This window comes from Rhinolophus ferrumequinum, chromosome 10 (assembly GCF_004115265.2).
Source record: "Rhinolophus ferrumequinum isolate MPI-CBG mRhiFer1 chromosome 10, mRhiFer1_v1.p, whole genome shotgun sequence".
Classification (NCBI taxonomy): domain Eukaryota; kingdom Metazoa; phylum Chordata; class Mammalia; order Chiroptera; family Rhinolophidae; genus Rhinolophus; species Rhinolophus ferrumequinum.
Window position 1 is genome coordinate 69,980,198 of NC_046293.1, and position 21,512 is coordinate 70,001,709.

The window sequence follows — 21,512 nt, forward strand, 5'->3', positions numbered from 1 at the left end:
CTAAACTAACATGGCCTCAAACATCGGTTCTTTTCATCAAATGCGTAACCTCATGCAGTGGATGCTGGTTAGACAAATCCTGTTAAATGTCTAAACATTCATTAGTAAACAGTTATAAAAAACAGTTCTGCTCTGTCCTTAGACACTCCAACCATACAAGTGTATGAGAGGCTCACTTGAAAGACATTTGAAATCAGGATTGGCCAGGTATTAAGTCAGGTCAGAGTCAAGGCAGGGGACTGACCTCTAGAGAGCTGTGATTGGCTGTTTCTTGACACCTTATTTATGCAATGGAAGGAGGGCATGTCCAATACTCCTACAAACCATCCATCTTGAATGCTGCTCACTTCACCAGTAGAAATTATTCTTGACCATTTTCTATTCTAATTAACAAACTCTGGTGTCAACTTCCACAACCATCTCTGAAGTGTTAAAATCACCTCTGGGGTGCAGATTTCTGACTAGAGTACTTCAGAGCTAACTAATTGTTCATAGGATATAGATTAGAGTTCACTTGTATACAGGGGTTGGGCAATTAAGTTCATGAACTTTTCACCATGTAAGTGCACAATGGAAAGTTTGCAAACTTAGTGATCCAATCAATATCATACACTGGCATACATAAAACTGGCTTATACCAAGTTATTATTATTGCGTGCAGTATTATCACACAGACCATATAACAGCAACGAGTTTGTATTTAGTTGATAAACAGTATAGTCTTTCTCCCTTTTTGGATCCTTTATCTTTGTCCATCCCTACGTACCCATTCTCATTCTCAATACAATAGGTGAGAAAAACCTTTTGGAGCCTAAATATTTCTAGAATCGAATTAGAGAGGGATATATAGGGGTATAAGGAATTCTATATCCTCTCTCCCCAAGAAATAAAAAAGCTCATCATGTATATAAAAGGACATATCTAGGTCAAGTTAAGATGTTAACTAGATAGTCCAACCACTGTGTGCTGATATGAATCTTTAAAAAAAGTTTTTAAAAAGCATTTTGCAAAACATTTATAGAAGCAAGAGATGTGTTTTTACTTAAGCACCAGAACCTCTGCAAAAATTGAGACTGTTATTTCTGGAGATTCCACAATTTCCTTTGGAAGCATCCCCCAACTCAAACAAAAATCTGACTCAGCCTCATAAAAATCTATGTTGTAATAGGTGCGGTGTCACTGAGAACCACTGAAAAGACAGTTAAGAACACAAAAGGAGCTGCAAACCATATAAGGAGAAACCCATTTTTTCAAACTTGTGATGAACTCATGTTCTACTTTCTGTTCTCTCAAAGCTGAAGTAGGCTGTGCTTTGCAAAACAGAGAGAGACAAGCACAGTCTCAGAACCGGCGGCGGCTCTGGATTCCAGCCTCCTGGGGCTCCACGCCAGACTGAGGATGCGAGTCACACTCGCTATAACAGCCTGGACGGTTTCTGTAATCTCCAGTTACTCATATCCAGCAAATGACTTACCAGATATCGACAACGAAACATTTATCAAAGACTGTGTTCGAATTCATAACAAATTCCGATCAGAGGTGAAGCCAAGAGCCAGTGATATGCTATACATGGTAAGGAAATTATCAGTGTGTGTGGTATTAAGTTAGTGAAAAACAAGTATTGTGTACCAGTTTGGGAGGTAAATCCTTGGTAACCTTGAGTGAGTTTTTTTTTTTTTATTGTGGTTAATGTGGTCGGTAAATTCACCATCTGTGATCAAAACAAACCCAGTGCAGCTCTATCCACGAGCTCAGCCAGTACATTTTACTTCTCTTTTGGACACTCCCTGTCCTCTGGTTATAGATTGTACTTCTCTTTTTTGTTACTTTCTTCTAAGTTTTGTGAGGTGTTTTTTGCTTTGTTTGTTTTGTCTCTACCTTTACTTTTTTTCGGTGCCAGCAAGGTATTGACTTTCTCAGAAAGACACGTGGAGTGTGGGGAAAAGATGGAATTTTGATTCAGTCTCGCTTGGGTTTGCATCCCAGCTCTGTGGCTTTGAGACGCTTAGGCAACAAAGTATTGTGGTTATTAAGTTATACAAAATATGTGAAACACAGCACAGTATTTTGCACATACCGGTATCCCCTGCTTTTCGAAAGTTCACTTTATGTCACTTCGCCTTTACGAAAGACCTACATTAGTACCTGTTTTTGCTTAAAAAGAAATCTGAAATTTGAAATTTGAAAGAAATCTGAAGTGGATTTCACTTCTATGAAACAAACAAACAAACAAACAAAACAAACAAAAAACAATGCAGAGAGCAAAAATAGCGTGCAGTGTATGTTTTCCAGCCCTCACAGAGGCAGCGTGCACCCTGAGCAGAGACAGTGGCCTCGCCAAGCTCCTTCCCAGGAACCACGCTCAGCATCTCAGCCTCAAGCCGCCATTGCTTTGACCTATGTCTGTGAGCACCTGTGCTTTATCTCGATTTATTTTGTGCATCCATTAGCAAGCTGTGTCCTAAGGTAATTGCCTCTCCGCTTTATACCATTTTGGCTTACCAAAGGTTTCATACGTCTGCTCTACTTTCAGATAGCGGGGGGGAACCTGTAATAGATCTTCAGTGTCTCTCACTTAAATTCTAAATTCCACAAAACTAGATGATCACGTGTCCTACTAGCTCTAGTACATACTCAAAGACCATATTTATAGAAAGGACCTATGTGCAGTGAGTGGTTCCTTCTCTATTCTTGTCATCACACCTCATGCTCCATTCAAATTCCCACTATACTCACTCCAGTTACATTGCTGGTTAACAGGTTCCATTTTTGACCCTCCTGTTCTTTAATGTTTATTTTTGCAGACTTGGGACTCAGTACTAGCCCAGGTTGCAAAAGCATGGGCAAGAAATTGTCAATTTGCACATAATATACAGCTGCAGCAACCCCACAAGCTGCACCCAAATTTCACTTCACTGGGAGAAAACATCTGGACTGGGTCTCTCTCCATCTTTTCTGTGTCTTCGGCCATCACAAGCTGGTACAATGAAATTCAATCCTATGACTTCGAGACTCGGAAATGCGATAAGGTCTGTGGCCATTACACTCAGGTAAGGATCGGCCCTGTGTTCTACTTTTGAAACTTTCTTTTTCGGGGTGAGGAGAAAACTAGAATCTGGTGTTAAGAAAATACACAGGAAGCTAGTGCATCTGTAAATATGAGAGAGTAGGGGTTATTTTCACTTTTAAAAATAAATAAATGGAGCAGACTCTAATACTAGAGGAGGTAATGGTTGAAGAATTTAGTTGTGTGGACACAGGTAAAATGTAAGGCCCACCAAGGCTTTGAATAATTTTGATAACAGCTGTCTTTCCTTGGGGCTTTATTCCATTTGCGAGCAATCAAAGGACCTTATGAGTGAATGGATTTTCACGTATGAGTGCCATATAAAATTTGAGGCAGTTGTTTTGGGATTATAAAATTGGGAGAAATAAGCCTCTCAGACAGAAGCATCAATAAGAATTGATGCTTTCATATCCTCTTATTCTTTCAAACATGGACTGAGAACCTATTAAGTACCACAAAAAGGAATAAAACGAGTCCCACCCCATATGGAGAGGCCAAGTATAAACTTGTAGAAACCATCCTGTGGCTTTTCTGCCCCAAAATCAATGGTATTAGTCCCAAAGCCACATTCAAAGCCTCCCACTGAGATTTTTTTTTTCTCAAGCTGGTTTTAGCTTTCTAACCCTAACTCAAGTTTGCAACATGATGAAAAGAAATCCCTAGGTAGCTTCTTCTGAAGTTTTCTTACTATGCTGCCTTCCTACCCTGGACACATTTTGTTTGTTTGCTTTTATTTCCTGGCACTCCTTGTGAAACCAAGGACTAAACGTACTTAACCTATGTTTGACTCGTTTGAATGTACCAAAATTTGTTGAAATGAGGTATGACGGCAAAAACATTTCTAACAAGGCAGTTAACTTGGAATATCCAGTGTTTTTAAAGAGCAAATGTTGTAGTTCAGCCTTATAAAGGCTTTGATCTCACTGGTATTGTTACAGGTAAAATAAGTTTAGCACAGTTACAGGAAATTATTATGATGATAAGGAAAGGGCTGATTTCAGTGCAATTGTCATCTCAAGATTATGGTAAGAAAGGAGAGGCTATGAAATCATCAGGAGCATTAGTCTGTTTCTTGGAAATTTAAGTAAGCGTGCCCTAGACTTATCCCATAAATCATCAATTTTGGTTTATGTTTACAAGCAAACTTGTCCAGAAAATAAATTCTGTTGGATTGCCACAAGTCCTAGAGGACAAGAAAGCTAAATCCAGAATGCCTACAAATGGTACTTGTGCCATTATGCATTACGGTGTTTAAATATCCAGAAATAATTGTCAGTTTGAGGGTGGCAACTCTCATTCTGGCAGTGTTTACACTTCTCCCCTACACCATGCACTTTGGGAGACACTGGTCATATGTCTTGGTCCAGATTGCTAAAAAACAGAACCTGAGACAATAGCTTATGTGCTAACACTTTACTGGGGAGTACAATCCCAGAGAAGCAGTTGTGTGGGGAGAACTGAGGAGTGGGCCAGGGAATGAGGGACACAGCTGGAAAGGACCCTTAAGAGCTGACCTTCTTTTGGGGGAGAGATATACTATGTGTAAATGGACATATTATAGTGCATGGCTGGCACAATTTAGAGAAACTAACTAAGTGCCATGGGAGCAAGGAGGACAGAGCATCTTATCTGGCCAAAGGTAGATATGCTTCACAGAGCAGGAGACATGAGTCTGTTCTTGAAAACGAAGTGAGAGTTTGTCAAATGAAACGGAAAGGGAGAAGAACTCCAGGCAACATGAACAAGACTAGAAGGTATACAGTGTGTACATGTGAGCCTGGCACTTCAGAAGAATGGCCAAGAGCTCAGCATACCAATTATATAGAGATCAGAAGGCTGTTAAACTGACAACAGACTTGTAAACTATGCCAGTTAGGGCATTCTGTGTCCATCATTCCAGAGAGCCAAACTTGATTTTATGTCATATAGGCCTGACATTTTAGAGAGAGCCCTCCCCAAATTAACTAAGCTTGCTTGTAAAATTTCCCATTACATCTACGGGCAAAAAGGACGGCTAATATTTTGGACATGAGAAAACTCATTTCCTAAAATCCATTTCCTGGCACACAGATATCAGAGCCCAAGCTGAGTGATCCTAACCTGTTCATCTTAAGGGACCACTATATTCCATCCCCAATTCAGAAGAGGGACCTTCCTCATGCAGCCATGTCCAGGGACTCCCTGGGTTTGGGAAGATGCATCCGCAGCAATCACTTTTTAAGAGAGTGTAGTACTCAGCTCTCTATGTTTAAGATCTCATTCAATCCTCACCACAAACCTCTGAGAAAGGCACTATTCTCTATAGATGAATAAACAGCCTCCGAGAGATTAAGACGTTGTTTTCCCAATGTCATTTAGCCAGTAAGAGGAAGAGTTGGGATTTGGGTATCAGGTACGTTGTAAGAATTAAATATGATGTATGTAAGCTATGTAGTGAAGTACTAGTATGTAATAAGCATTGAACTAAAGTCAGATCTCTTCCATGAGTGGGTTTTCCTCCAGTTATATTTGGAAAAGGCTCTGACAGCTTAAAGACTGCCTGTTTTCATCCTTGCCTGAAACTTTGCTGGGAAGATTCAAGACTACTCAGTTGTCATTCTAAATTCATGCTGGAAACTACCTCAAGTAGATATTATAACCTCCCACCTATTTTTATCTTCTATTAGCACTAAGCAAGCTACTTTCAGATTGTGGCCCATAAAGGGCAGTTGTACAATATAGAAACAATAAATTCAGATCCATTATTACCTCATAAAAAGGTGTGAGAGTTCTTGACATGTTAACCTAACATTTCAGCTCTGTTTTCACCAAGAATAGATTTGCATTGTGGGAGAATGTTGGTATATCAATGTGGAAGGTTATTCAAATTAGATATTTTGTTGCCCTCAGTTCAGTTTTGCAAAGTTTGGAAATAGTTTAACTTAAATATCTGGGCGGGGCAGCAGTTTAGTTTTGGTAGCATTGAGAATGCCCACTAGATGGCACTATTGGTCTCATTTTTTGTTTTTATCGCCCCACCCCTCCCCACCAACTCTCCACCCAAACCCTCTTGAAATTTTTGTTATTTTTTACACTCTCAGAACCAATGCAAGTGTGACATCTTTCACAGTTTCTCTAGTTGGCTTTTTATACATTGCAAGGTTACCATATCTGATAATGAACTAAAGAACGGACAGGGGAAGTGGTGGGAAGGGGTTGTTAGCCAGAAGGGAGAGGCATGCCTGCCTCCACGGACTTCCCCAAATGAAACATCTCTGTTAGAAAGGCATAGAGAGTCATTCCTGGTTCTGCTAAAAGGCAAAACACTCCGAAGGCATCTTGCTTAGGCCGTGGGCTGTGCTCACAGTACTTCCTGGGCAGGGAGAATGAGGTTCCTAGTTTCATCTGTAAAACTCAGGGGCAACACCTTACTTACTGATTTGTTATGAGGCTGAACATGATGCTGCATGTAAAGTGCTTCACACTACCCCGGCACTGGGTAATTTCTCAATAATGAGGAGCTCTTATTTTTTAATAATTGTGGGAGTTTGTGTTTACCATATTAAAAGAAATGAGAAAAAAAAACAGGAATCTGCCTGATAAAATATAATCTCAAAAACTTTACAGTGAAAAAAAACTAGCTATAAGAGAAGCAAACATGAACATTGGCTGAATGTTTGCTATGTTCCAGAAGCTGTTCTAAGCACTTTCTTATTAGCCCATTTAAAATGTCAAAATAAGCCTGCTGAGTTGGTGTTATCCTCGTTTAATAGACAAGGAAGCTAATTCCAAGATCACACAGTGAGTGGCTGAGCTGGGATATGAACTCAGGCTTTGTAGCTCCAGAGCTCATAAATTGAACCCAGAATTTGAATACCCATGAAGCTTTTAAAAAGAGACCAATTTGAATGGATAAATAAACTGTGGTACATCCATGCAATAAATACAACTCAGCAATGAAAAAGAGGGACTACTAATGGATTCGACAATATGAATCTCACATGCTTATGTTAAGTGAAAGAAGCCAGATTCAAAAGCTACATTTAAACCAATCCCATTTGCATAACCTTCTGGAGAAGGCAAAAGTACGGAGACAAAAACCTGATTAACAATTGCAAGGGGCTGGGGGTGGGATAGTGCCTGACTACAAAGGGGCACAGGGGAACTTTGTGGGGGTGATGGCTCTAGATCTTGAATATGAATAAAGCTACACAAATACATGGTTTTGACAAAATTCATAGAACAGTACATCCAAAAAGGATGGGTTTTACTGTATGTTAATTACAACCTGACTTTTACAAAAAGATACCAACTAAAACACAAAATGAATACTAACTAGCATTTGCACACTCTTGGAAAAAAGAGACCAGAAATCAAAAATAAAGTAGAATATGGAAGAATAGCATAAAACATTAAAAGGTGAGGGGTGAACCCAAAGATTAAGAATACTTGAGATACATCAACCCAGGAAGAAGGTGCTCAAAGACCAAAGGATAAAAATATATAAAATGACCTAAAGTAATAGTAAAAGGAATACAGGCAACAGTGAACCCAGTTAGCATGCATCACCAGAGGAACTTGTTGAAATACAGATTTCAAGGATAATTCTGATTCAGTCAGTCCATCTGAGATGGGTCCAGAAATATGCATTTTAAACAGGTAAAATCACTTTGAGATGCAGTGAATAGAAATTAAGACTTTTTAAAAAATAAATAGAAAACTGATTGGAAAGTAAAAGTACAAGGAACAAACCTGAGAATTAACGGCCATAAAGCTAGGACCTCTTAAAGAGATAGAGGCCAAACCATTTGGTTACCTAGAGTTCCCTCCAGGGGATTCCTGGGTGTGAGATGAAAGGAAAACACCCCACTTGGATCAGGGAGCAGGGCGGGCTGTCCCTGCCCAAAGAGAGCACTGCTCGTCTGTGGGAGACCAGTAACTGCCTTCCCAGATCCTCCCCAGTTGCCAAACCAAGGAGGACAGAGGGCGGAGCAGCTGCACTCCCTGACGCTTTGCCAACTCTCCCTCTACCCTCCTCCGCCTCCTAACCCACCTTTAAGACTTAGAGAAGCTCAGACTCCATCCTCGGCTCCCCTCTTCCCTTAGTTTATACTCTCTCTCCGGGGAGCGCTGTTTATTGATTTTTTTTTAAAAAGTGATCTTGATCATTTTCTGCAGCCACAATGGCCCTGGGTCAGTTCTGAGCCTTTCTCACCTTGGATTCATCGGTGGATGGCGCCCTCTGCTGGAAGACTGCGGGCTCTCAGACCAGTTCCCTCCAGTTTCATTTCCGCCTCACCAATTCAGGGCAGGGCCCATGCTATATATGTCTTTAGCACCCTTTGCTTCCTCTGCACGGTGGTCAGAACCCTGCAAAATGGTTTCATGATGACTTTTCTCTAGGCATCCACTGGCTCCAGCCCACTCACTTTGCATCCCCCAAGTTCGGCACAATTCTTGTCACAAAGGTGCAAAACAATTGATGAGTAAAAAATAATTTAAAATGCAATTTAGTATCACTCTAAAAAGGAATGCTTTAAATGGCTTTTAAACACTTTTTTAATATTTTTAAAATACTTTTTAAGTGCCTTTAAACACATTTTTCTTTAGGTTTCTGTGATACCACTCTATGTTGAGACAAGCTATATAATTTGTGGGGCCCAGTGCAAAATGAAAATGTGGAGTCCCTTGTTTGAAAATAAGGGAAAACTGCCACTAAAGGTGCTAAAATGTGTGACAGCATTGAATGAAACCAAGTTTGCAGCTCTTCTGATCATGGGGTCCGGCTCCCTAGAGCTGGCTGTTCTTGGTTTCCCTCCGATGTCACTGACCGCTCCTTTTAATCTGCTTTGCTGGCAGTTGTTCTTTATCCCATGCTTTCATTTACTTTTTCTCTGCTATTATCTTTGCCTGTGTGATCTAATCTAGTCCCATGTATTCCAGATTTGTATCTCTAGTCTTGACCTTCAGATGTTTCTATCCAGCAGCCAAGTCAGCCTGCATTTGGATCTCCGACAGGCATCTCAGAAGTAACACGACTTGAACAGAAAACCCCATGTGTGCTCCCAACCCATCATCCTCCTTCTGTAGTTCTCCCCACCTCCACAAAGGTGTTTGGGCCCAAAACATTAACTTGATTTTTCTCTTTCCCTCTTGCCCCACACTCAAAGAAAAAGAAAATCCTTTCCGCTTTACCTCTAAGCTGAACCATGAACCTGATCAGTTCTCACGAGCTCCACTACCTTCATCCACGTGTGATCTCTTTCTTCTCTGTCTTGTACCACTGAGACAGCCTCCCAAGTCCCCTTCCTCTTTCTTCCCTTGCTTTTCTCAGTCCATTTACTGCATAAAAACCTGGGATCCTCCTCTGATGTGAAAAAGAGGCTATCACTCATTTACCTGCGAGGTTCCCCAGGACCTGCTCCTCTGCTTCTGACCTCATTGCCTCCGACCCTCCCCCACTCCCTGGATCCCAGCTCTGTTGGCCTTCCTTCCGCCACTCACATCTCGGGACCTCCGCCCCGTGGGCTCCCACCGCATGGAATGCTCTTCCTCCATCTTATAATTGTCCTTCACTGGCATTCTGAGGGATGCCTCCTCATCGTTCTCCAGCGTAAATGCCACCTCCCCAGAGACGTCTTCCCTGAAGACCCAAGTTAAAGCAGCCCCCCCCATAAGTCACTCTCTACCATGTTACTCTGTTTTATTTCTTCACTGCACTGTCAAAAATTATCTGTTATTCATCATATGTTTGTCACACACAGACACACACACCATTCATAATAATTTACAAGTCTTGTTCTGAGCATCTAAAAACTTCCCTGGTGGTAAGTGTCCTAACTAGAGCGCGTATACCTCACCATGTTTACGAAGGCCTAATCATATTCAAACGTGCGTTTTATATCTTTCGCTTATTAAAAATCCGTTTTCTTTCAGGTTGTTTGGGCAGATAGTTACAAAGTCGGCTGTGCAGTACACTTTTGTCCTCGCGTTTCTGGTGTTGGCTTTTCTAACGCAGCACATTTTATATGCAACTATGGACCAGCGTAAGTGCCCAAATCAACCTCTTTCTGAATTTTTTTAAAAACTATTTTAAAAGTATTTATCTTCATTACAGAAAATCGAAATAAAGTGTAGAAAAGAAAGTTAATATGAACCTTAATTTTTCTGCCCAGAGATCTATTCCATGAACATTCTGGTACATTTTTCTCTGTATGTGTTTGCGTGTGTGTGTGTGTGTGTGTGTGTGTGTGTGTGTGTGTGTATACACCCTTTACAAATACTACCTGAAAACACAAACATATTTCTAAGAGTAGCAAGACTAAAACGTTTTCAGGGACACAGATTAATAGGATATGGTACAGCACAAAAATGGGAGGATCGATATTGCTACATTTATTGGCTTATTAAAAACTTGGCAATTTTTACAAAATTTTCAAAACAAACATAACTCTGAATTGAATTCCTCAGTTTATATAACTTATTTCATTTACTTTTAACAGTCTTGTTTCTGAGATGGATGCAGTTTTTCTCTGTTTGGAAAATGGGGAAGACACATGACATCTCCCCCACCTTCCTTTAAACTTACATATGTTTGCTTATGCCTCATACATATATTTAGAAAACTGAGATCATACTGGAAATACACGTTTTCCGTTTCTTTTACTTAAAATTGTACTATGATGAGCATTTCCCTGTCATTAAAATTTTAAGCATGAAATCAATAGCTATAAAATATATGAGCGATAATGCTTGTATAATGCTTAACATGTGCTAAATACTGCTCTAAGTGCTTCGCATATATTAACTCACGTAACCTTCACAAAAAGTCTGTGAGACAGGTCCTGTTACTGCCTCAGCTTCAGATAAGAAAACGGAGGCACTGACGGGATGAGTAGCCTGCCCAAAGTCCCACAGTTAGTGAATGTCGCAGCTGGACTGCGACTTGGGCTGTCTGGCTCTTGATGATCACAGAACAGCTCATCCTATTGAAGAATTTGATTGTTCCCTGTAATTTTTTTTTTTTAATCTATGATGAACAACCTCGAATATAAGTCTTTGGTCACATCTATTTCCTTACAATTCCTAGAAATGGTATACTTGTTGTGATCATTTTTAAGTTTTTTAAAAATACATAGTGTAAAATTGTCCTCCACTATTATTATATCAATTTATACTTCTCATCAGTACTGGATATTATAATTTTCCAGTACTTTCTAATTTGATAAAAATGGCATTTCATGTTTTCTTTTGCATCTCTTTGACTACTGGTGATTATCTTTTTCACCTATTAACATTCCTTCTTTTGTGAATCATATGATTTGCTCATTTTTCTACGAGAGTGATTTTCTTAATGACTTATGGTACCACATAGCCCCGAAAATAAGACCTAGCCAGACTTTTGGAGCAAAAATTAATATAAGACCTGGTCTTATTTTAATATAGGACCAGGTATAATATAATATAATAAATATAATATAATATAATATAATATAATAATATAATATAATATAATATAATATAATATAATATAATATAATATAATATAATATAATATATAATACCAACTCATATTAATTTTTGCTCCAAAAGATGCATGACAGCTGATTGTCTGGCAAGGTCTTATTTTTGGGGAAACATGGTAGTTGCTTATATTTAGAAGCTTTTAACCCTTTGTCATATATAACAATTTTTTTCTTTAATGTTGCCCTCAAATTTCATTTGGATTTTACCAATGTTTGGCATTCGTGAAGATTTATTAGAAGAAACCTTTCTCTCTTTCCTGAAGTAATGTTCAGAAGAGATGTTTGATAGTCTGAGGGTGGGAGTGAGGAGACTAAAAATCAGGTGTCGTTCAGAAGATAAAAACTTTTACTTAAAACCCCGAAGTCAGAAAATAAGGGAAACCCAGGAAAAACTAGCCAAAGCCATGTCCATCAGTGGTTACTTTTCATAACATTTATATAGCTTAATGGTTAAAATACAGGCTCTTGAGATCTACTACCTTAGTTCACTTACTGTGTGACCTCAGATGAGTTACTTAACCTCTCTGAATCTGTTTCCTCTCTCAAAGATCAGAATAATAACAGTGCCTACTATTTATTGAGTAGCTATGAAAATTACATGAGAAAGCTATGTAAAACAGCAAGTATGCGCAATGCTTGGCAATGATGATTGTTTGAGAAGTATTCATAATTGTTATTGTTGTTATAATGAAATATAAATGTGAATTCTCCTGGTTTAGTCACTTTACTTACCTTGCGAGTTATAAACAATATTAAGTTATAAAACTTATAACCAGCTATAATGCTTCTATAAAGACTGAGTAACATTCATTTATTCATACAAATAAATGTATTCATACATTCAGTTATTCAACAAATATATGTGTTTACTGAGCTTCAAAGGACAATAAGCCAAACATAGTCCCTGCCTTTATGAAATTTACAGTTAGGGCGCAGATAGGCAATAAAAAATATAAATAATATTACTGACTGTGATAGGAGTAATGAAGGAAATAGAAATAATACTGTAATCGACACTGTCAATTGGCAGGGCCGTTATCTGAGCTCAAATGATCAAAGAAGAGCTTTCGGTGATACACTCAGGCTTTGGCATGAAGAATGAGAAGGAACCAGATACGTGAATAACTCCAAGAGCAGATGTCTTGTGGAGAAAACAACTACAAAGCTCCCACGGGGAGGATTAAAGAGCAGACAGGAGACCAGGGTGCCTGGCCCCCTGAAAGAGACGCAACTGGGGAGAAAGGCAGCTCACATCTTACAGGGCCTGAGCGCCGTGGCGAATTTCACTTCACTCACATCACAAGAGGAAGCCATCCAAATAGTTAAAGCTAGGGAGTGACAAGGCCTGCGTTACCTGGAGGATGGATTGGAGGGAATACGTGGGAAGTACAGAGACCAGTTAGAAAGGTCCTCATTTCGTTCTGAGCTTATTTGTTTCTTCTGTATACAAAACATCATAGGCCCCCATTCAGCGTAATTCTAAGAAGTTCAGTATCCTCCCCAATCCTCTGAGATTTCCTCAGAATGCGGGGTGGTGTGCTTAATTCTCCATCACCTGTATTTCAGCTCTGGAGTCACGCCCTCAGCTGGTTTCCAGTGCCCAGCAGTTTTGACCCCTCTCCTGGCTGCTTCAATAATAGATAAAATTACTGAGTACTCTTCCTGTGCTAGGCACTGTTCTAAGTATGAATGAATTCATCTTTACAGTGTCCATATGAGGATGATACAATTATTTATTTATCTCTCTGACCTACTGTGTTTCCCGGAAAATAATACCTAGCCGGCAATCAGCTCTAATGCGTCTTTTGGAGCAAAAATTAATATAACACCCGGTCTTAGATTAGGTTAGATAAGACCCGGTCTTATAGTAAAACAATATAATTTTTTTATATTAATTTTTACTCCAAAAGACACATTAGAGCTCATTGTCTGGCTAAGTCTTACTTTTGGGGAAACACGGTCTATTATCCCAAACACAGACACAACACTCCTTTATTCCTCTAGGACCTACTGAGCAAGGCTATGCTGTGTAACAGAGTAGTGGATTAGTGTGGGAGGATTCTAACACAAAAGAGGAAATGACAATCCTGTCAAATAGTATAGTACTTAGTATATTATACTCTGGCCGCCACTGCTTTGGGGACCCTTACTCATATTTATCTTTTTCTTAGATCCATCTTTTCTCTTCCTCAGTGTCCCAGGGCCCCAACTCTTTATCTCTCAGGGGAAACACCAAAACTCCCCGCTTCTTTATTGGGTAGAATACTTTAAGTCCCTTGTCTCAGTCACTCCCATCTAGACAAATCCAGGCCTGCCAGTCCTGTTTCTCCCAAGATGAATTCTGCCATTTTCCTAGAACTCACAACTGCCTTCTTTTTAGCTTGTTTTTGAGGTAGCAATTTTCCTCTCTTTTTTATAGTTTGCGATGCACAATTAAACAAAGAATGAAGTAGCATAAATGGTTTTAGTAAAACATTCCAGAATTTAACCTCTCAATGAGTATTGTGCTTTTTAACAATGAAAGATATTCCAACGATTAATGTCCATTTGGACATCGTTTATACTTGTTATTAGAGTCGCCACTGCATTTCTTCGACTATTTTCCACAGTGTAGAGTAAGCATGAGGGGAAATTTAATTTCTGAAATAACCTAATCTAATTTGGAGCCAAAAGAGATTAGAACATATATTTTGGGTTGGAAATGAGATGTTAATATAATGTTTCCAAAAGGCGAGTTCTTAACTTTGGAGGTAAATGTACAGCATTAGGGGAGTCCATGAACTTGGATTAGAAAAAAAGTAACACCTTTATTTTCACTAACCTCTATTGAAAACAACATTTTATTATGAATGAAGGTAATGCTCCAGGCATACCAGCAACATCCGGGACCTTATATTAGCATTATTGCCTCTTTGTAAATGTCAGATCTTTTCATATCACATTCCAGTTGCTGTAGATTATCACAAAATATAGTTTTTATTCATCACTACTTTGAAATTAATGTAATTATCAGACTCCCTGGTAGATCTTATCTAATTCTTAATAAGCAGATGTTACTACATCAAATATTTTTACCAGTTTGATAATCAATTTAATTGGTTTTCTTTATAATCCTATGACCTTTACTTTATGCATTTAAAAACAATTTTCAGAAAGAGTCCATAGGTTCCCTCAGGCTGCCAAAGGGTACTACGACACAAAAAGGTAAGAACTCCTTTCCAAAAGCAGAGTTCCAAAAAGGATTAGTGCAGTGGCAAGTTCACTGAAACAAATACACAGCTTCTCATCACTGCCACTCAGAATATATTCATGGGGACATAAAATGTCCGGATAGTATTTCACTTTTTAGTCTGTGACCTTGGTCAATTCCTTACACTCTGTGCCTCAACCTCTAGCTGTAGAATGGAGATAAATAAATAATTGCATCATCCTCATATGGACACTGTAAAGATTAATTCATTCATACTCAGAATAGTGCCTAGCACACGAGGAGTACTCAGTAATTTTATCTATTATTCATATCACATCTTTTATGTGAAAACAAATGACACTTTAGAAATTCCATGATTGCTTATGTTCTTCTGTTAGGCACCTACCCAGACAAATGGGTAGTTTTTATCCAATAAAAACTGTGGAGCCTTGCAGACTGAGGAGAGTAAAAGTGGGTCATGCTGCCTTTTCTAAGGCGGACAGTGTTTGGATGGCAGTTATCATACAGACCAGACAGTAAGCAGAGCGAGCACTGCCCTGGAGCCAGGCAAATCTAGGTTTCCTTCTGACTCTGACATACATTGTGATTTGGGGCAAATTCCTTAATCTCTTAGAGCTTTAGTTTCCTCATCTCTAAAATAGAAATAAAAACAACTTCCTTTCAGAGTTCTTTTAAGAACTAAATGAGATGATGTAGATTAAGGCAGGTTCGTAGACAGAGGCACGTAGAATGAACCCCAATATCAGCAGGCTTCCATTTCTCCTTCCCTCACTCCACTTCTCTTACCAACCCTCTGAATCTGTGGACTTCCATCCTATGGATTTAGTCAAGGATTCATAGTAAATTGCAATTGACAAAAAAATCTCTTCTAATGGACAGTTTTCTTCTATTTTATAGAGGAAATTACCCAACTTGGCCATATAAAAAAGGATCCACTTGCAGTGCTTGCCCCCAAAACGACATGTGTTTGGACAATCTCTGTGGTGAGTAAAAGAAACAATCTCTGATAATACAACGTGTTGGGAACTACTGTAAGTTTCTACAGTTAAGAATGCAAACATGTTTTATCCTCATATCTATTTTTAGGGAAGCTGGCATCAGGTAGCAATCAAACCAAGGGCTCATTGTCCTAGGAATGAATGTATGTTTAAGATAAATTTAAGGAAGTAAATAATACCCGTTTCATTTAGCTCTAATCAGTACAAAAAAATGACTTACATTGGAAACTGTAGATCTAAGATTTGCTCATGTCAACAAGATCAAAAATTTGTATAACAAAGATAGCCAAAGGAATAGAATTCTGAATTTTGTGATACTACCTTCCAAGGCAGTCTTGGCTTGCATTTTCATCTACAGAACTAAACGAATGAAATAAAGCTGCAATGTGGCAGTTTTTGTTAGCAAAACAGCACCTAATTAATGAAGAACAATGTAGAAGGCCAATGACGATAACGTCAAGGATGTTTTAGTAAAAACTTCCCAGCAAAATTCTGCTTTGTAACTTTGAAATTCTTGCATAATTGGCCAAGAGTTTACTTATGGTTCCTCTTCCAGACACATTCCTTTCCATCCCAGTATTTTTCTCATTTTTTCCCGTGGTGTGAAGGAAGGAAACCTGTTAAGCTAGTGGAGTTGTGCAGATCCTGTAGTACCTTTGTGTCCACATCTGTAACCAACTGACCTTCTCAGAGCTCCAGGGCTGGGGTCGGGCGCTTAGAGCAGGGGCGGGATAGCATGGACCAAATTTAACTGCATAAATTTTGTTTGGCAAAAGTGTCCCACTGCTTACGTGTTTTCTAAGGTCCCTTCTAGGTCAGGAATTATAAAATGCTTTTAAACTGCTTGTTCCCTTCCTCCTGATTTATAAACACTGAACTCTCAAGTGTTCAGTGTACTACTCCAAGTACGGCAGCACTTTTTTCACCAACTTTCTGAGCCAGTTATTTCTCTCCCAGCTCAACCATTCTTGATTTCACTCATATCAGTTTTGTTACGAGAACTCAATAACATGTAGCCACACAGCAAGGAATGTCAAGAGTAGCAATATATTAACTGAATTTTTCCTTTCGTGTTGCTACAATACTAAAAAGCACATTTTTCCCCCAAGTTAGGCAGTATTACCTGGGAGTTAAAATCATAGGTTTTAGAAACAATATGCCCGTTGTGACCTCAGGCAAGTGTCTGGACCTATTTCCTCAGTAACAAAATGTAGATGATGATGGTACCTCATCACACCGTTGGTGAAACAATTCAGAGAAAAAAAACATATATAGACATATAAAAACACATATACATATATATATATATATATATATATATATATATATATATATATATAGAACATGGACCTGGACCTGGCAGACGACAGTACTCAATAAATATCCATTTTTCCCAAATTCATCCTCCCTGTAATCCCAAATCTTGAATTTACTCATGATGTTTTGGGGGGTTTTTTTATGACAAAATTTTTAGGTGATGTTTTCATGCCCATGAACGAAATCAGTGATGAAAACTGAGATAGTTATTTTAAATTATTTAAAGAAAAATTGTTGCCATTAGTTAGTTGTCTGTCTTTCCTACTGGATTCTAAATTCCAAATACGTAGGAATTATGCCAACCTAATTTACCTTTATATCTACGATGGCTACTCTGGCTGGTAAATAAGCACTAATAGACTGCATGTTTTTCTAAAAACAAAAATATATATATTTCATTTTGCAAATCTAGATAATTAGTAACGACACAATGATAACAACAAGAACATTGCTGGAGTTTTAGCTTGTGATCTTGGAGGTCCAGCTTGAGATGGTCTCTAACCTTGTGGAATAAAATACAGAAAACTAAGGCTTGTACGTTCAATAATAAAAAGCCCCTGGACTCTTAAGAAAAATAAGGGAAAATACATGCTAACTTGCATGGGGGTAAGGGTTAGAGGATAAAAGATTTATTTAAACAGACTTCATCTCTGACAAATTAAGGCAAACACTGGAGGAAAAAATTCTTTTGTGGGCTTCTCGATAGTATTGATAGGTTCAATGAAATCCATGGAAGCTAAATCAGGACAGTTTTGCAAAATGTGCTGGGCATACTGAAGATACACGAGACTATTTAACTAGTGGAGTCAATGGGAGAGGAGACCGATGTGTCTTTCCTGTTGATCGATCATAAATAGTATCATTCTTCTAAGGGAGGAATTTCTTTTCAGGATTATATTTTAATAAATTGTTCACTCTGATTATTATTAACTCTTTATTTTTATTTTAAAATTCTAATGTTTTAATTTTATTTATTATCTGGTAATTATGGTATGTAAAATGACTTTCCATTTTAATAATAGTGGTATATAAAAAATTTATGTATTAAGCTCATATTAAAAAAGTTGAGTTGAAACTATCAAGTTAGTGCAGGTAGCACAAAAAAATCTTGACAATCACTGCAACAAAGCCAAAGCAACAGTTAACAATTATAATTAGAGACTTGGCTTTTTAAAACAAAACAAAAGCCTTACCGGTAACCTACTTTTTAAATTGTTTTCTTCTGACTTTACAGCTAACCCACAGCGAGACAAAGTCACACGTATGTATATAAATCTTAAATTGTTTCATTAAGGTCTTTGGAATTATGTTACTGCATTATGAGAACCAGTTTTAAAAGGATATTGTATGTTTGTTTCACAGGTTACTACTCCATTGTGTATCCAGACTGGCCACTGTCTCCACGGAATAGACACCTATCTATCTTTCTCATTGTTAGTCCACCGATACTAATACTGAGTGCTATTATTTGGTCAAGAACAAATGGCCTCATTTAGTTCTTTTGGACTAATACAATACAGAAAAAAAATTAAAAATTCATTCAATATGACTTCTTAAAAAAATAGCAATTACTCTAGATTAAACTCTAAATATCCGGTGTTCCTCACTCTCTTGCAATTTGACATCTTTCTGGTTTACCACGTTCTCAGACTCCAAATATCATAGTAATTAAGAGATTTAAGAGAACTTGCTCTTTTTTACTTGTGGGTTGTTTAATCTTGAAACAAAACATAAACTGAGATTACAAAAAGAAACAAGCCTAGATGTCTACTTGTTATCAGTAGAGAGAGCACTTAAAAAAAAAAAAAACCCTGCATTTATTTTCCTGAAAATCAAATGCTGGGATATAATTATATTTAAAGACTAACCAATGGCAGACAGCATATTGTGGAACCTCTCAGTCATTATCACATCCTATTATTTCATCCATTATCACATCCTCCATTATCATACCTATTTCTGGTACTTTTTCCATCAGCTTGTAGGGAAATGTAGAGCAAGCCCTCTAACTATACATGTAATTAAGAAAAAGTTCTATATGAGGAGGTCCAAGATGCCAGAGTACATAAACGCAGCGCTTGCCTCATCCCGTGAACACATCAAAATTACAACTAAATTATAAAACAATCAGGATGGAGAACCATCTGAAGTCTAGCTGAACAGAAGTTTTATAACTAAGGATATAAAGAAGCCACGTCGAGACTGATAGGAGAGGCGGAGACACAAAACAGGCAGGCCCCACACCCATGTGTGGCCGTTTAAAATTGGGAGTGATGTCTCGGCCACAGAGGTTCCCCATGAAGGAGCGAGGGACCCCAGTCCCCACCAGGCTCCCCAGCCTGGAGTACTGGTGTCCAGAAGAGCCCCCACAACTTCTGGCTGTGAAAAACAGTGGGGATTCTGACCATCCAGGTGGAACACAACACCTAGGGAAACCCAGACAACCTCTCAAAGGGCCAGCGCAGGCACTCACCCTGGGCTTCGGCGGAGGGCCGGTGACTCTGGAGGCGTTGGAGACATATGGGAAGAGTCCTTCGGGCAAGGACTGGAGGGACAGTCCCGATTTTCCCTTTGTGGCATCCTCTTCCCATGCAGCTGGCAGGTGGGTGCCATCTTTCCCACAGGGGGTTGAGCCCATCCCTACAGGCCAAATCTGAATCTGATTGGCCTGGTGAGCTCCACTGCTCCACCCTGCTGACTCACTGGGACCCTGCCCCACTCAACTTGCTTACTGCAGGAGGCTTTAATCAGCAGCTGAATCTTATGGGAGTCAGCAGGTGGCAGCAGGCCTCAGAGTGTCCTGGCTTTTTGCAGAGCTACTTGAGACCCAGTACTGGTGGCAGCCATCCTCAGTTTGCAACGTGGCCTCTCCCACTCACCTACACGTAAAGCACAGGCAGCGACCAACCATGAATCATTTTGTAGCTCCTACCAGGTACCCCCCTGCCAGTCACAGGCAGTGGCTGACCTGGGCCTGCACTGGAGCCCCTCCCAAGAGGCCCCAGAACCAACACACTTGGAGGCTGGCTTCAAACCACAGCAGAGCACCACACAATTAGCCCCACAAGCAGCACACAAAGGGTGGGCTCAACAGGCATCAGAGCCTATTGGGGTGAATCCCACTCTATGGGGTAAGCCCCCTGCACAGCAGCTCATAAGTTGTGGGTGTGGGCAAATCCCACAACCAGTCAGCCTGAGGGTCAACTCCACCCACTGATGTGCCAATAGCAATCAAAGCTCAACTGTAACAGGAGGGCACATACAACCCACACAAGGGACACTCTTGGAGCACCCAGCACAGGTGACCAGGGAGACTGTGCCACTGAACCCCACAGGACACATATTACATAAGGCCACCGACCAAGACTGGGAGACATAGCAGCCCTACCTAATACATAGAAACAAACAGAGAGGCAGCCAAAATGAAGAAACAAAGATATGAGTCCCAAATGAAAGAACAGGAGAAAACTCCAGAAAAGCAACTACAAATGGAGGCAAGCAAACTACCAGATATAAAGTTCAAAATATGTTATAAGGATCCTCAGGAACTTAGTGAGAACTTAAACAGAGAGATAGCAAGCATAAAAAAGGACATAGAAACCATAAAAAAGAACCAGTCAAAAGTGAAGAATACAATAACTGAAATGAAGAATGCACTAGAAGGAATCACCAGCAGACTAAATGAAACAGAGGATTGGGAATACAAGGTAGCAGAAAACACCCAAACAGAACAGCAAAAAAAAGAATTAAAAAAAAAAAAAAGAGTATAATTGAGATCTCTGGGACATCAATCATTAACATTCACATCATAGGGGTACCAGAAGAAAGCAAGGGATTGAGAATCTATTTGAAGAAATAATGACAGAAAACTTTCCTCCTGGTGAAGAAAATAGACATACAAGCCCAGGAAGCAGAGTCCCAAAAAAGATGAACCCAAACAGGCCCACACAGACACATTGTAATTAAAATCACAAAGGTTAAAGATAGAGAAAAGTCTAAGAGCAGCAAGAGAAAAGCAGATACCTACAAGGGAGCTCCCATAAGACTGTCAGCTGATTTCTCAACAGAAACTTTGAGACCAGAAGGGATTGGCATGAAACACTCAGTGATGAAAAACAAAGACCTATAACCAAGGGTACTCTACCCAGCAAAGCTATCAGAGTAGATGAAGCAGAGGATTGAATCAGCAATTTGGAAGACAAGGTAGCAGAAAACAGATAGGAGAACAAAGAGCTTCTCTGATAAGAAAAAGCTAAAGGAGTTCATCGCCACCAAACTACTATTGCAAGGAATGTTAGAGGAACTAACTTAAGATGGAAAAATAAATAAATAAAAAATATGAATAATAAAATGGCAATAGCTTCATATTTATCAACAATTACTTTCAATGCAAATGGATTAAATCAAAGACAGGA

The 21,512-nt window shown here is 39.2% G+C and overlaps 1 protein-coding gene across 1 annotated transcript; it reads left to right on the plus strand.

Annotated features, from left to right (window-relative positions):
• The first annotated feature begins 1,271 nt into the window (after positions 1-1,271).
• Positions 1,272-18,624, plus strand: GLIPR1 (GLI pathogenesis related 1). The gene is made up of 6 exons (XM_033118753.1): positions 1,272-1,572; positions 2,805-3,050; positions 9,983-10,092; positions 15,680-15,765; positions 18,332-18,358; positions 18,460-18,624. The coding sequence occupies exons 1-6, from the start codon at positions 1,399-1,401 to the stop codon at positions 18,591-18,593; spliced, it is 777 nt and encodes a 258-aa protein (XP_032974644.1). The 5' UTR covers positions 1,272-1,398; the 3' UTR covers positions 18,594-18,624.
• Positions 18,625-21,512: the final 2,888 nt, after the last annotated feature.